The sequence below is a fragment of the Streptopelia decaocto genome (genome assembly GCF_964273445.1).
Source record: "Streptopelia decaocto genome assembly, chromosome: 1".
NCBI lineage: Eukaryota > Metazoa > Chordata > Aves > Columbiformes > Columbidae > Streptopelia > Streptopelia decaocto.
The window spans coordinates 67720958-67736675 of NC_138663.1; the positions used below are offsets into that span (position 1 = coordinate 67720958).

Here is a 15718-nt window from a genome sequence, read left to right on the forward strand (position 1 = left end):
CAGAAACTGAGATGAACTAGAACTTCAGTAAGAGAGTCAAAACTTAATTCCTTGCTTGAAGAAAGTCAGCTTTTTGTTGGTGGATGAATTCTTTCATAGACTCATAGAATGGTTTGAGTTAGAAGGGGCATGAAAGGTCGTCTAGTGCCAACCCCCCTGCCATAGGCAGGGATACCTTCCACTACATCTGGTTGCTCAAAGCCCTGTCCAGGCTGGCCTTGAACAGTGTTTGTCACTTTAAACTGATTTTTTCACCTTCTAGGCAGTGCTAGAAATGGAATGTAATGTAGAGAGGAAGGCAGCAGGAACCTGGGCAAGGTTAGGTCTGTACTAGCTTATTTTCGATTGGAGGATAGTTCAGACAATAGTGGAAAAATTTTGAAATGAAACTCTGTCCTTGCTCATCCTCTTCAAAATGAGAAGAGGTTCAGGCTACATGTTTATTAACTTCAAAGGATTGGTATTTTTTTTCAGAAAATAGAATTAAGTGTTTGAAATTCACTTTAGGTAAACGCTGTTCTACGCCTTGTCTGACATCGATGGGGTAGTAAGTGCTAATAACTGTAATCTCACGGTATTAATCAACAGATTAAATACCAGGATTCCAACTTCTGTAATTTTTAGCACTGATGATTGTGGCACTAGCTTAAGGGCTAACCTTCTCTTGGAGAAGAAAGCATTGTTTTGCAATTAGGTAAGTGGATGCTCTCTTTGATTTTTAAACATTTTTTTTCTTCCGTACTTCAGATCTATACAGATTTTGATGAGATTCGTCAGGAGATAGAAAATGAAACAGAAAGGATTTCAGGAAATAATAAGGTAACTGTTGCACTGTCCATCTTTGTCTTACTATAGATTCTCTTGTTGCTTAAACCTCTCTTGAACACTTTTGGCAGCTAGAAGTGAAAAGCATTGAACTATTCTAATGAAGAACACAGTAATGCTGCTTGCTATCTTGGGATTTTTTCACAGTGTTCATGAGATAAATGATTTCAGCTAAAAGACACTGCGGAGAATTACTGTTACTTTACTTCAAAGTTTCTGTAATAATGGTGCAGAAAATAACCTTCAGGTTAAACTTGCTTCCATTTTTTCCACATACATGGCTTTATGTGTAACTATAAAATTGAGTGTTCTATTCTTACATATCTCTGTAATCACTGAAGTAGAAAAGCTTTTATGGATTATATTGAGGAGGAGAACAGGGCTGCTTCCAAAGCCAAAGGATTTGTTGGCAGATGTGGCTGGCTTTTTGTCCTCACCACATAGTTACAAGGTGTATGATGGAAGAAGAGTTTTTCTTATGTGAAAATACAGTTTCTGGCTTTCTAAAGGGTACACTTAAATAATCCAGTACAGTGATTAATTTTTATTATTAATATATTTCTAGGGGATCAGTCCTGAACCTATTCACCTTAAGATCTTTTCATCTAATGTCGTAAATCTGACTCTTGTGGATTTACCTGGAATGACAAAGGTAAGATGCAGAATGTATCTCTCCTGACTCACTGTGAACAGTGTATTTTGAAACAAGGTGTGTATGTTAATTCTTTGGCATTATTCTGTATTTTTAGATAAACAGCTTTCCTCCGGTTAGGTAGTTGGTTATATAAATTTGAGATGTCACCATCTTCTGGTGTAAGATTTGGGTTTCTGGTGCTCTTTGCTGTTGTAAGAGGTAGATTTGCTTAAGTTCTTCCTCTGTGTATATACGACTGAGGGATCTGAAGCATGCAGGCTGCAGGTTCTTCTGAGTAGAAAAGAGCACACGGAGTTTCAAAGTTGTACCTACAGAGAGATGGGCAGTTGACAAATTTGAAAATGTTTTCCACATTGTTTCTCTGGAAGTTACTCTGCATATTTTGTGTAAGAAGTTATTTAAAAAGAGGATACACTAGAAGAAATGTTCAGGTCCTGTTTGTTCAGGATTCATACCAAATCATTTTCTGTGGCACAAAGATGACAAGATGACTTATTTCCCTGCCTGGGCACACATACATACCCCATTCTGCCAGTTGTGCAGGTGGTTTTTGGATACTAAGTCATCTTGACAGCAGTATCAAATAGTTGATTCTTATTTCTATAAGAGTGTTTTTTATTTTTGTATCTTTCAAGATCTTCCTTTCCTTTCCTTTCCTGTTTGTTTGTGAAGGGGAAAGTAGAGGGCTGGAAAACTTTTATCTTATACTGTGGTATAGGGTGTGAACTTTCAATGAGTGGTCTCATACAAGCATGGTTACACAATTTCGAACAGTTTTTTGTTGTTTTTTCTCTAGGTGCCTGTTGGTGATCAGCCTAAGGACATTGAACTTCAAATAAGAGAGCTAATCCTTCAATTCATCAGCAACCCAAATTCAATTATTTTGGCAGTCACAGCTGCTAACACAGATATGGCCACTTCAGAAGCGCTTAAAATTGCACGGGAGGTGGATCCAGATGGTAAGCAGCAGGAAAGACTAGATCCTGTCGTCCAGCTTCTTTTTAAAATTAAATCCTAAGATAAAACTAAAGTTGTTTGAGCAAAAAGTAAAAAAAAAAAGTCATTGCATTTCCTAGAAAATACAATTATTATATTTGCTTAAGACTTCCTGCTGCAGTCTCTGCAACTCAGAGAATGCTGTGATGAATTCATATCCAATAGATTTCTGACTTACAAACAGGCCAAAGAACTATTTTAGTAGTCATAGGAGCCACTTGTGCTTCCTGAGCAGCAAAACAGCATTACAGAATGTTGGCGGTTTTGAGAATTTTAGTAGTTTACAGTGGTCTGTTAGGATGAGTTCATGCTTTATTGTCCAATGTAGTTTCTTTTACTAGTGAAAATATGCCATCCTACAACTAGTAATTGACTGACTGGCTGTTAACTTAGTGGTTTTTAGTAAGAATAAAATTAATATTTACTGTCAGTATCCATTTTGGTGGCCTGCATTTATGTGACAAAACTGATTTGAATTATATTTTAAAAGATTATTTTAATTTTATATTTACGTACTGACTTTGAAACCGATCTGAAACTACTGGGTGCCTGCTGCTTGTTTGTGGGAAGTGCTATTGACTAATAAATGATACTGTGTGATTTGAAAGAATATGGAAGAGTATACTTGGCAAACAGGTATACTGAAATTAGGCTAAAGTGTGTTGGTATGCTGTACCCTCAATTTTTTTTTTTCTCATAAAGTATAACATTTCTTGATTGTTTTCAAACTCTGTATTCTACTTTGCCCTGTCTGCCTAAGCCTTTATGGTTCTACAGCCATGTAACCTTGAGGGAGAGCCCCTTCTGGCAGTCTTCTCAGTCAAATTGTCCTGGTTCAAGGCAGCAGACCCTTTCCTTTTAATGTACCTCTGTAAAAATGATCAGCTGTGACTTTTGGATCACTTCTCAAAATTCTAAAGCTTAAAGGTCTGGAAAGGCAGCTCATGCTGCTGGTTCTGTAGGAATAATGGTATGTAATGAGAACTTGAAATACTTATTTTTAGGCTCAAAAAGTGTTGTTACATTTTAAAGAAAAGTTATTGCTGTGTATTTTTCAGACCCAAGAGCCCAGGAGATACTGTGGTCCCAGACAAATCCTGTGTGTGTTAGCCTACCTGTTTAGATGTGCAATATTTACCTACTTAATGAATTCAGGTTACTTTTTCCTCCACAGCATCTGATAAGCTTAATTTTAATTCAGAAAACATTGAGTCACATATTCAATACAAATATGTTTAGTTAACGAAGTTAAATCCCCTAAAGCTTCTTCAGTGGATGGATTTCAAGCTGTTCAGTCCTTTGGGGCTTTCAGCTGTGTATTTGATCCACTATACTCGGAGTGAGTCCGTTGCCTCTTTTAGCAGCTTCTCCAATGGGCAGTGGTATTTCAAATACAGTTCTAAACAGTTTACCATTATATCTGGTCCTACATATATGCTAGAAATATGTTCAGTCCACTCACACTTGTGAATTGCCTGCCTTAGTCTTCTCCATAAGTGCTTAGTAAGGCCTTCAACCTTGTGTAGTGTGTAAAAATCTTTGTTGTAATCAGTAATGACTATAACTTCAAAGTGCATGGTGCCTAAACCTTTTTTTTTAACCAAATCTTTGTGGGGAGCACTACCTGCCAAATGCTTTCTTATAATCCTGTTAATAAGGGGCTCTAGATGGACTGATACCACATGGTCTTGTGCTCGTCTTTGCTGGTTTGCAGCATTATACTTCATGCACTGTCTGAGGATGTGAAGGATGAGTTTTAGCTACCCTGATCAAGACAAAACATCCATGTGTGTTTTCCTTTTGGTAGGTCGGAGAACCCTTGCTGTTATCACAAAGCTGGATCTCATGGATGCTGGCACTGATGCTATGGATGTGCTTATGGGAAGAGTGATTCCAGTCAAACTTGGCATCATTGGAGTAGTGAACAGGTCTGTGAGCACATTGAAGCTATTTTTAAAACTGTGTTAATATGAAGTAATGCTTTTGTCTTTTTAAACTATGAATATGGTTTTAAGAATAAGGTTACTTGATGTTGAAATAAACTTTTGAATAAGCAAGCAAGAAGATTGTTGCTCACTTTTCAAAAGCCTGTCTGTTCTTCCACTCAACCAACTGCTAATTTAGAAAGGAGTAAGAACAATTATTTAAAAGAGCTGTAGTGTCACTTCTTCCCACTGTTGTTTTTTAGCCTGAGGGATGCTCCTGGTCAAGCTGCTCCCATTAGTACTGATCCAGTACAGATCTTGCATATATTAGTGATAACTGCATATGGCTATAGTACTGTTCGCTCAATTTTTTTGCATTAGGTAGGTCAAATCTCATGTAGTTTTGATAAAAGTGTTGCTTAGTCTGTGTACCTCTGCTGCCCACACTGATTTGTTGACTATGTTGCATGGTACAAGTAAAACCCTTTATTGTGTAAGCAAGATGAGTTATGTGTGTAAAGCAAAAACCAGTCAGATGTCCTATCTAGAGAAGGAGGAGTGTAAATTGTTTTTACTTTGCATCTTTTTAATAGTGTGTAACTCTGCTTTTTAACTTCAGGAGTCAGTTGGATATTAATAATAAGAAGAGTGTAGCTGATTCCATTCGTGATGAGTATGGTTTTCTTCAAAAGAAGTATCCTTCCCTAGCCAATCGAAACGGAACCAAGTATCTTGCTAGAACACTGAACAGGTATCACATATTATGTAAAATAAAATGTATGGTTTTAAAGATACTTTAAGATATACATTTGTGTGTTAGAAATATGTGTAAACATTACTTTTATCCTTCCTTTCTCTATTGGCACTGTACAGTGATACATTAAGGAAGACTCTGGTTCCAACTTCAGTTTCTGCATTTACTGTAATTTTCCAGAGTAAATGTTTTACTTTGCTGATTACTGTCTGTCTGTTTTGATGGATATGATAAAGCTGAAACTTTTCCTCCCTTCTAATGAGGGACTGTTTTCTGTTTTTAGACTACTGATGCATCATATCAGGGATTGCTTGCCAGAACTGAAAACCAGAATCAATGTTTTAGCTGCTCAGTACCAATCTCTCCTGAACAGCTATGGGGAACCTGTTGAGGATAAAAGTGCTACTTTATTGCAGCTTATAACCAAATTTGCCACAGAATATTGTAACACGATTGAAGGAACAGCAAAATACATAGAGACTTCCGAACTGTAAGTACCAAATGTTTTTCTAGAATATTGACTGAGCAGTTAGATCGACCCAGTGGCTCTTGCTGGCTTTCACTGGCCATAGTACTACACTGGAGTGTAACATACTCAGAAATGTTTGAATCCAAGCAACTTTAAGAAATATTTACAATGAGAGCTTTTTTCTTGTTTGCTACTTCAGTTGTTATTTTATTCTTTCAGATGCGGTGGAGCCAGAATCTGTTACATTTTTCATGAGACCTTTGGAAGAACTTTAGAATCTGTTGACCCACTGGGTGGCCTTAACACAATTGACATTCTGACTGCCATTAGAAATGCTACTGTGAGTGTTCTCCACTATTTCTAAGTATAGTTGCTATATATTTGATTTAAAGATAAAGTGTCAATAATTTTTGCTCATTGAGTGCCATGGATTAATGATCTCATCTGAATGAATTAATATGAAGAGGCTGAATCCTGCTTTTGGTAGTTTAAGTGGAAAAATAACAATATCCAAATTTGCAACCGTTATCTTAAATTGAATGAGTTTAAGGTAAATGCTTACATCTCATTACTGTTATTTACAGGCTGAACTAAAGCTCAGGCCCAGCTTTGGCAACCCTATGCTGAAGCTATTAGGTATTACAGAAATGGTGATGGAAGATTGCCTCTGCATTTATTTCACATTAAACACTTAACTTTAGTTATGAAGACTCAGACTGAAATGTATGGGCTGGGCCACTTTCAGATATTTCAATTCTATCTGAGGGACGCAGCTCTTCAGTGGTTCAGTGTTTACATGACAGACTTGGTTTCTTGTCAATATGGGAGCTGGTATTGCTAAGAATTAACAGAGTAAGTTCACTTTTAAATTTTGCAGTATGTAGAATGTTCACTCCTTGGAGCTTGACTTTGGATGTCAAACACATCAGTCTGCTTTTGTACTGTGTTCTGTTGGGTGTGTACAGACACTCAGGTTTCTGCACAGTCAGTAAGTGCTCTCCAGGTCATTTAATTAAAAAAAAAGATATTTAGCGTAAAAAAATGTGTTATGTATAGCTAAGCATTGGTCTGTATGGTCATAAATGAAATTATCTCAAACACTATAAATCATTGCCACTGTGTTATGATTATACTGAACAGCAAACCCATCTACTTTGCAGTAAGACCTCTACAGCCAGGACTGTCAAAGAAATGGTGGTAACTTTTCTCTCGAAAGTTAGGAAGATAATGGCTTTGCCTTATAATAGATTTAATTTAAACTTGGATCAAAAAATGCGAAAAAATTGTTCATAGTTGTAAGCATAGAGTGACATTAGTAGGTTAAATCATCAAGATTCTATAAAGATACTGGTTAATTGTTATTTATCACAGAGTTTGTCTTACAAGTAATAACTTTGTTTTATAGATTTTATATTTAAATATTCTTGTAACTTATTTTACCCCCAAGACCTATTCTGAGTGTTCTTTTGGGTGGGAGCACTGTGACCTGATTTATTCTGGGCTTCGTCAGATGCTACTTCTCAAAAATGCTTATTGTTTTAATACACAGTTCAGCAGCTTTTCCCCTCCTTTTGTACTAGGGTCCCCGTCCTGCCTTGTTTGTTCCTGAAGTTTCATTTGAATTGCTGGTAAAAAGGCAAATCAAACGTTTAGAAGAGCCCAGCTTGCGCTGTGTGGAGCTGGTTCATGAAGAAATGCAGAGGATTATCCAGCATTGTAGTAATTACAGTACACAGGTAAGAAAGCATGTTTCAGAGTTATAGTTGTAACTATTGGGCTTTTTTTTGTCCTTCACTTCCCTAAAAGATTCTGGAAGTCTCATCAGTAATTTTTTGTTTTGTTTTTAGGAGTTATTGAGATTTCCTAAATTGCATGATGCCATAGTTGAAGTAGTAACTTGTCTTCTGCGTAGAAGACTTCCTGTCACAAATGAAATGGTAATTTCCCATCTACTATAATTTTGTTGGAAAAAGTGTGTGTTTTCTGGATTCTTTCTTGATGCTTCTGTTTTATCTGTAATGACAGGGACCCAAATTATTAAAGGAATCTTAACTTGTATTTGTTAAGTAGCTAGATACTTAATATCTAGGTGGTTTGAAACTTATACACTAGTAGATAGATAAAAAACAAAGGAGCAAAGGGATGGGGGGAGCCTTCTTCAGCTTACGTGTTTCAATTTAATATCTCCTAGTCTTTCAGATATATTTCCCTCCCTTGTAACAGAAACTGTGCATTTACTGTAGAGTTCGGGATGCAATGATGAAAATTAAATTATAGTCCTTGCTCTGTGTTTTGCAGATAAAATCAATGCCAAATGTTGATTTTGCATGTAATGCCCTTTACTGAGAACTAAAAATTCAACTTCTAGCTTTGAGTAAATATGTTTTAATGCAAAAGTCTGCTTTAGTCTGCTTATTGGGGAGGAAACATATGTTTGCATATGTTTGATGTGAAAAGCAAAAATTGTTCTGTATGCTCACTGTCCCCAATAGTGACCCATCTCTTACTGGTTCAAACGTTGTAACATCTAAAATGGCTTAAGGTCTGCATGTATTGCAATGAATGAATTCCCTTCTTGCCTTCTGGATTTGAACTTCAATGTCTTTGGGGCAGTAAGAATAGTCTTTTGCTGTGGACAGTGAGCTTGTGCTTTCTAGCATTGTAGGTCATTGCTTGTCGCTAGTATTAGATTTGCTCACTGAATTTTTGAACTATGAATGACATTGCGTTGCAGGTTCATAATCTAGTGGCTATTGAGTTAGCTTATATCAATACCAAGCATCCAGACTTTGCTGATGCCTGTGGTTTAATGAATAACAACATAGAGGTAAGAAAATACATTATGTTAAAAAAGTCTTTTGACTCCCTTAAGTGGGAGCCTAAGTGATTGGTAAAAGAACAAATGCTTCAGTTGCTTTCACTGAAACACACTTCTACATTTTGAAGTATAAAAATGTGATATATTACAAATATGGTGTATTCTCTTGTGATCTGTTGATTTGTTAGATTTATATTCCATATTAAATTCGGGAACAGTGGTTGGTATTTCACTGAAAACAATTCTGTCTGTATTTCTGTCTGGAAAGTAAAATGGGTACCTAATTGAGTATTTTCTATTAGATGAAATTTATAGAAGAAAAACTTAAAATAGTTGTGAAATGCTCTTTCATGTTGAAGTAACTGCATTTTGTCTCTGACAGTATGAATCAATAGCTATAATGTTCCTCGTATTCATCAAAGGATAGTACAAGTATTGTTTTCTCTATTTAGGTTCTAATTTCTGTTTCCTTTTGGCATTGTTCGTGAATATCAGTGTTACCACGCTTCCCTAAGACAATTTTCTCCATCAGTCTTCCATAAGCCTTTTCCAATTTCAGTAGTCTGTTTTTTTTTTTTTTTTAAGCCCAGATTTGATTGATAATACTTGTTGCCATCATCATTCTATAGAAGCAGTTGTTCTACAACTGGTCTGCTCAGTTCTTTCTTGCAATCTGATTTTGTTGTAGTACTTCATCCATCTAAGAGCTCGTTATTAATCTTGTGTTCCCCTGCTTATCCAACACATTCTTTCATAGCAGTGTTCTTTATTGAGATGCTTATGTTATCAGTTTAGTTCTTTAGTTCTAAGCATTTACTTTCTTCTGTACAGAATTTTCTATTGACTGGATATGCAATTTAATTTGCCTTGGTAGACTGCTCTTGAATCTAGTTCAGAAACAATGTGTATGCAAACTCTCATGAGTACAAAAATTAGGACTTTGTGAAGTTGAACGTATGAGATTATTGTGTTACTGTGTGTTACTTAAACTAGTTCTTTTCCAACATTTTCCTGAACAGGACATTGAAATTTTTGAAGAAGCAAAGCACGTAAAACATCTTATCCTTATTCAGTGGACAATCAGTTCTTAATATCAAGAAAAATCAGACCTTTGTCCTGATTGCTTCAAATTATTTTGTTATAAAGTGAATTCTGCCTCCTTCTTTCTTTTGGGCTAATCATAGTTAAACCTGCTGGCTGCAGGATCAAATCCTTTTAGATTACGTTGAAGATTTAAAGGTTAATGAGGGCTGTAGGGTATCTGTGCTAAGCTAACCTGTGTATCTTTAATCTTGGTTTTTAAAGGATCTAGCTTTGATTATGGAATGTGTTGAAAAATGTTTTGCAGAAGTTTTTATATGGAGAATTTACATTTGACCAGGTAATGAGAGCAGTTTTATCCAAATAATTGAGGCTTTCATAGGATCATAATATGAATAAATGACTCTGGATGAGATCAACTTACTAGTGTTGTCTCTAAAATGAAAGTCATCTGTAAAAGATGAATCTTGCAGATGTGTTTACACAGAGTAATACATAATTGAGGTCTTGCTGGATTGTTTTTCAAGGAACAAAGGCGTAACAGGCTAGCCCGGGAATTGCCTTCTGCTGTGCCACGAGACAAGGTAAGTAAATGTTGAATTTTATTTATTAATTTTAAGTTTAATGTATTCTACTTTGATCCAATCTGAGTATTGGAAACTTTGATATGTTGCCCTAGTAAGTGTCTTGGGTATTGACATTTTTCTTTCAGTTTCATAAGACAGAAGTGGAATGTTATTTTCTTCTTCCAAAGATGCATTTTTTAGCAGATTTTAAATCTGGGATTTCTGAAGACTTGCCTATAAATTTACATTAATATTACACTTATTACTTGAATGTCATCTGAGGTAAGGCTTAAAATGCCTGCAGGTGTTGAAGATGTAGTCATAACTTGCATACATAAATATATGGCTGAGACACACTGATTTCAAAAGATAAACAAGTGATTTAAAATATTCAGAGTGCCAGCATAGTGACTGGGTGGTTGGTTGTTGTTTTTTTAAGTTACTCTTAAAGCTGCAGTTTATTGCAGTCTTGCTTTCTTTGGGAGAAGATGGTGGAGGTGATGTTTTCAGTTGATCACCATAATGCCATTATGCATTCTGTCTCTGGAGCTCGTGTATTTTTACCAGGTTTTGGGATTAGTTCAATGACAATTAAGTTCATGAGTGGAAGAACCAAGTGTCATGGAAAACATTGCCTCGTGGTAGAAATGAATGGTCTGACAATCAGCTGGAATTTTAGACAGTTAGGTATTTAATATTATGAGAAGTATTTAGAATCCAAATATACTGAACATATTTTAAGCTCCTCACAGGTTGTAGCAGGAGTTACTACAGCTGATAGAAATCAGTTCAGTAAGTTTGTTAGCTTAAAAAGTAAGACAAAGTCCCAGAATGGATCTAATATTACTGCCTTTAATCAGTAGAAGTCACCTGATGGTGAACTGGGAATTTTAGGTAGCTATCTAGAGATTGCTTTCAGTGCTCTTTGATCCTTCTTTTTATTGCCTTCATATTTATATCATCACTATAGGAGCTGAAATGAAATTTCAGCCAGATAAGCCCAAAATCTCTTAACTGTCTTGGAGATGTTTTTTTGTTTGTTTTTTTTTTTCTGCTTATATCACTGCTTTGATTCAAAATATCTTCTTTTCGGGATTTTGAAAGATGCTAGTAGGTAAAAGTGTAGATTTTGTGGTCTTCAGTTGAATTTTTTTTTTTTCCCTCCCTGCATTTTTCACCTTCCTTAGTCTACTAAAGCTCCAGGTGCATTGCCACCTGCTTCCCAGGAGGCTGTTACTGCTGCTTCTGCTGAGGCTGATGGCAAGGTCTGTCTTCATTATTTTTTTTTTCCTGTGTAAGCACTGCATGCACATCTCTGTTGTGGTGCACCGCAGATAGTACGGAAAGCAGTTTGTATTTAGTGCTCTGTCACTGACACGTTATGCCCTACAGAGTGTAGATTACCTAGCATTACTGATTTTGATATCTGCAGTGGCAGGTAAAGTTGTGTCAGTAGGGGGCAAAGTCACTGCTTTCTGTTTCAACTCTTGGTTGTAATATATTGTGCAAGTATGCAGCATAATTTCCCTCAGACTGTAGTCAATAGATTGTTTGGTGCAACAGTATTGTAATCAAAAGTGTTCAGCATGGTTGTTAAACTGCATGTTCTTAATGTGTTGACAGTTAAAGAAGGAGGACAGAAGATAAGCTAAAAATGTGAGTTTCCTGCTTCCCGCAGGGAATCTTTATAGGCTTTGTTCAAACTGAACCTCCTTTTTGTTGTTCCACGTAATCATTCAGTCCCTGGTTTACTTATATTTGTGAAATGTGTTCTGCGGTGGTTGTTTTTTATGCATTAGGTGTGCTGTCTCTCATGTTAAAATAACAGCTCATTAATGTAAAGACTTTTTCTTTGCTAATTGCTTTCACTTGGAGTCATAAAAGATGGGCAGTCACAAGTTTGTGTATTAGGAGTACCAAGAGGACTCAGGCTTTCTGCTTCACTGCATATGCACATTCAGCTTCTAGTGCAAAGCTGCCATTTCTGTCCTGAACAAAGTAGTTAAAGTCAAAATCTAGTCAGCAGTAGAATTTTAACTATTTTCATCACAGTTTTAGAGGTTCTACACAATGCAGACATCTAGTAAGAAATCAAGAGCTCCTGCTTGGATACTGTTGCGATTTAAGAAGTTGAAGGAAGCTGCCCAATTTGGCTTAATTTGTATTTCCCACAAAACCCTTTATGAGGTGACACATACTTAACACCGTTTCTTGTGAAAGAATGTAGCTTGGTTTCTGAAGCTACTTTGGGGATGGAGCAAGCTCCACAGCAATACTGAATGAGAGCGGCATAGGGAGTTTTTCCATTTTGAATAGCTGTGTTGCAATTAGAAATAATGTAATGGAGCTTTCCTCATCAATAGCTCTCTCTTATTAGTAGAGGTTGATTTGGATTCTTATCGTGTATTTTTTTACAGCACCTCTGAACAGTTGTGCAATTGTAATAAAATTTCTGATGTGCACAGTTTAGCTGGATTTCCTCCTGGTATGCAACTATTGATATTCTGTTTGTTGTGCTTTGTTTCTCACTCTTTTTTACACTCAAGATCAGCCTGTGGTGGTTCAATTTTAAACACAATAGATAAATAGATGAATTTAGCTTATTTTCCTATATCTGAAGCAAGACAAGTTGTAGTAGTTCAAACAGCAATAGATTTTAAAGCATAGTAGTAAATAGAGCAGATACTAGGCTTATGGAAAGGTACAAAATGAAAATTACCACTGTTCCACATCAAAATAAACAGTCTTTTTTTAATACTAATTTGACATGTGGTGGATACCATCTACTAATATTTCTTCTGTCCAGTGATTCCCAATGTTGGGTATTATGTCCTTTCCTCAGGGGATGAGTGAGTCATTCTTTGTCTGGAACTCCCCAGAAACTCTGATCTTCATTTCCAGAGGGTGGATATTTATTTATTTATTTATTTATCTGTCTGTCTATTTAATTATTTATTTATTTTCATTTAGTGCAAAGAAATGCCATCTGTGTGTTGAAGTTTGGCAGCACAAATACATTCATAGCTTTGGTACCTGGAAACATAAATGTGCATATATTTTAGCTGTTATTGTAAGAAACTTCTATTTATTTTCAAATAAAATACCAAATAATTTAAATTCAAGTCTTCCAAGAACTGTGGTGATCTTCAAAATGTACTTTCAGAGTGATCCTGATAGTATAGGTTGTGTTGCTCCAAGGTTGTATGGTAAAAGTGGTAAAAGCCAAATGACGTAGGAAGCCCATTCCATATTTCGGAAGTGATTTGTAGACCCTTAAAATGCTGGGAAGATTATCTATGAGGCATTTTCATACCATTATTAGCAAGAATCTGAATTGTAAAAGCTTTTGTTTTACTGCTACTTTGTGTCGGCTGTAATCAGCAAATGGAGGACAAAGTTGGGGAATGTGAATAATAGAATGGTGGCAATATACATATGAAAATCACATTAATCGTGAGTCTTACCTATAGCTCAGCAATAGAAGATTCGATCAGACACTGCTTTGCAGTGCCCACGTCCTAACTCTCCCATGTTTCTCCGTTGTGCTGTTTGTGCAGGCTGCTCCTGGAGCGGGAGATATGCCTCAGGAGCCTGGAACGGGCAACTGGAGAGGAATGCTGAAACCCTCCAAAGTGGAAGAGGTATCAGCAGAGGAAAAATCCAAGCCAGCTGCAGCCCTACCTGCTAGTCCTCAAAAAGGACATGCTGTAAACCTATTAGATGTGGTGAGTCATGAAGGACAAATACTTCCTCTTTGTAGTTCATATCTTTGTAAATAATTACCACTACAGGGACAGGGAGCTCTTCTCAGTCTCTTCTTCTCCTTCCTTGCTTGCCCAGTCCTTCATTTCTGCCCCCTTCCAGTTTCAGCCTATGATTTGAGATAACTGGCTTCCTTTCACAAATTCTTGTGCAAATAGACTTCTCATCTAGATCGCTCTTTCTACAGAAACAAATCTCAGCTGATAACTCAAATGCCTGCTTTTTTGCTGAAGTTGGCATTTTAATATTACAGGAAAAGAATCATTAAAAATAAAAGCCACTTATGGTAAAAATAGATTAAGATCCTTTAAGTATTGTGGAGAGCTTTGTTCCTTTAGTGAGCTTATAAAAAAAATTAGTAGTGGTGCCTTCTGACTTTTGTTTTGCAGATCTGGATTTTGACATTTATTTATGAAGAATTAGAAATCTGTGGCAACACAGGTTACACCTATCAAACTATCAGAGCAATAGTTTATTGTAGATTGCACTATTTGAGTTTTATTTACCTAGGCAAATGAGCAGAATTGGTAAAATGAGTTTTTTATCTTTTTACATAGCCTGTACCTGTCGCTCGCAAGCTTTCTGCCCGTGAGCAACGAGATTGTGAAGTGATTGAACGACTTATTAAATCTTACTTCCTTATTGTCAGGAAGAACATTCAGGACAGGTAAAGCAAAACTTTCCAGAAATGTTAAGCCATACAAATGTTGTGATATCTCAGGAGTCACATATATAATCTTGTTGCTTTATCATGTTCTTATGTTTGTAACCAAAGAGAAAACATGTTTTTTTTCCTTTAGAAGGGACAGCAGCAGTAAAACTTACCCTTTCACAGAATTAAGAAGCCTGAAGAAGCACTTGTTTTCACAAATGGTTTGAGTTCTGTGTTAAGTAAAATTAAAGGTTTAATTAATTATTTAGGAGATGCCTGCTTTTCCAGAGTATAGTACAATTCAGATGGATGATTTGCAGCACATAACTGGGATGAACTCTGGGTGCTGTGTAGCCCTGATGGAACTCAGCTTTGCCATCCTCTTATTTCAGAGAGGGAGATCAAATAGGAACTACTGTGCCTAAGTTTTCTAATACTTAACTATAAGGATCCAAAGATTGTAGAAGTGGTATTTTTGCAGTATGCAACTGTGGAAAATGCCTTTAAAGCCTTGTTTTAAAACTGGCATACTTTTTAAAATGAAGAATGATGTAAAGCTTCTCTTTGTTTAAGTCTGTGTGGAAAGACTTAACTTTTTATATATATTTATAAATATTAATATATATATATGGGAAATACAGGAGTCTGGAAACCAGAGTTTAGAACAGATTAGTGAAGTCATATAAGTTTTATTCTATCTAGTGAACTAATATTCTCCTCGGTATAATTTTTAGTATTTCACGGCAAGGAATTGCTTTGTTTACCTTAATTTTACTGCAGTGTTAGTACTAGTAGTGTTACCTTCTGGCATACTCTAAATAAACCATTCACATTTTTTGCAGTAAATACGCATACATAATGAAAAAAAAAATGCTATCTCAAACATTATAAATTTGTGTTTGGACATCTTCGCCTAATTCAGAAATATTTTTAGGAAAGATGGTACTTATGTCCACGCTGTATAATACTTGCAGAACTAATTCAGTCTCTTACTTGGGTGGTTTGGATGGTATCTGTACCCACACAGCTTTGATCCTGAATTTTGGGCTGCTTTTACTCTTAGCCAGGTGACTAGGATTCCTGAGTATTCCAGGCTGCTTTCTTAAGCTCTTCTTTTGGTAGACCTTGCAATGCAATGCAATTCTCAGCACACTGAGAAAGAACAAAAACTCTTGATCTGCCCATAAAAATTATTTCTATTTAGGGCTGTGGGCATGTGAGGAGAGCGATGTTGTCAGTACTTAATGAGTAATGG

General features: G+C 36.2%; 1 protein-coding gene across 4 annotated transcripts in view; it reads left to right on the forward strand.

Moving 5' to 3' along the window:
* The window catches only part of DNM1L (dynamin 1 like), a 35550-nt gene that overhangs the window by 17580 nt on the left and 2252 nt on the right, over positions 1 to 15718 (forward strand). For 2 of the 4 annotated variants that reach the window (XM_082073666.1, XM_082073667.1), the window contains 14 exons: positions 748 to 819; positions 1391 to 1477; positions 2277 to 2439; positions 4284 to 4404; positions 5021 to 5152; positions 5439 to 5645; positions 5844 to 5964; positions 7205 to 7360; positions 7472 to 7561; positions 8359 to 8451; positions 10011 to 10067; positions 11237 to 11314; positions 13607 to 13774; positions 14369 to 14478. In XM_082073666.1, the coding sequence (XP_081929792.1) occupies positions 748 to 819; positions 1391 to 1477; positions 2277 to 2439; positions 4284 to 4404; positions 5021 to 5152; positions 5439 to 5645; positions 5844 to 5964; positions 7205 to 7360; positions 7472 to 7561; positions 8359 to 8451; positions 10011 to 10067; positions 11237 to 11314; positions 13607 to 13774; positions 14369 to 14478 (1655 nt within the window). The remainder of the gene's footprint in view (positions 1 to 747; positions 820 to 1390; positions 1478 to 2276; positions 2440 to 4283; positions 4405 to 5020; positions 5153 to 5438; positions 5646 to 5843; positions 5965 to 7204; positions 7361 to 7471; positions 7562 to 8358; positions 8452 to 10010; positions 10068 to 11236; positions 11315 to 13606; positions 13775 to 14368; positions 14479 to 15718) is intronic. The other 2 variants (XM_082073668.1, XM_082073669.1) reach the window with 1 other exon arrangement.